This window comes from Propithecus coquereli, unplaced genomic scaffold (assembly GCF_000956105.1).
Source record: "Propithecus coquereli isolate 6110/MARCELLA unplaced genomic scaffold, Pcoq_1.0 Scaffold39, whole genome shotgun sequence".
Taxonomy (NCBI): domain Eukaryota; kingdom Metazoa; phylum Chordata; class Mammalia; order Primates; family Indriidae; genus Propithecus; species Propithecus coquereli.
In genome coordinates, this window is record NW_012149618.1 from 2,150,341 (window position 1) to 2,150,946 (window position 606).

The window sequence follows — 606 nt, forward strand, 5'->3', positions numbered from 1 at the left end:
CACTGAGACTGTGTTTACCCTGGCTTTGCGCACCACATGCTTGGGTTTGCCACAGTCTCGTCACTTACGTCCTTGTTGCCTTTATCTCCTTCACCTACGCATCTGCTGCTAGGATGATCTTTATACCCCGTTTTAGCATGACTGTTGCCTCTGATGACTATTTCTTTCAAGTTGGTTATAGATATTTATTATAAATATTTCTCTGTGACGTTAATGGGTGTGGTAAGGTGTTTATCGAAATTTTATTCCCAACAATTTAGGATTTTTTTCTATTTCTGACAATGAAGAAGTGATGATAGTAGGTCAATTCCAATGTTAACGACAAGAAAAGAACGAGACAGATCTAACTAGAAAGATCTCTAACTTAGAACATAAAAAGATCTAACATAGAAAGATTACCCAGCTATATTGTTGTCAAAAAAGTATACATAATGCACCATTATATGCATGTACATGCATTAAAAGAAAAAAAGATTTGAAGGCCGGGCGAGGTAGCTCATGCCTGTAATCCTTGCACTTTGGGAGGCTGAGGCAGGAGGATCACTTGAGGCCAGGAGTTTGAGAACAGGGTGGGCAACATAGCAAGACCCCATCTCTACAAAAAAA

At 39.3% G+C, this 606-nt stretch overlaps 1 protein-coding gene across 1 annotated transcript in view; it reads left to right on the top strand.

Moving 5' to 3' along the window:
• The first annotated feature begins 213 nt into the window (after nucleotides 1-213).
• Nucleotides 214-606, top strand: part of HADHB (hydroxyacyl-CoA dehydrogenase/3-ketoacyl-CoA thiolase/enoyl-CoA hydratase (trifunctional protein), beta subunit) — a 33,959-nt gene continuing 33,566 nt past the window's right edge. The window contains exon 1 of the mRNA XM_012652408.1: nucleotides 214-222. Coding sequence (XP_012507862.1) covers nucleotides 214-222 — 9 coding nt within the window. The remainder of the gene's footprint in view (nucleotides 223-606) is intronic.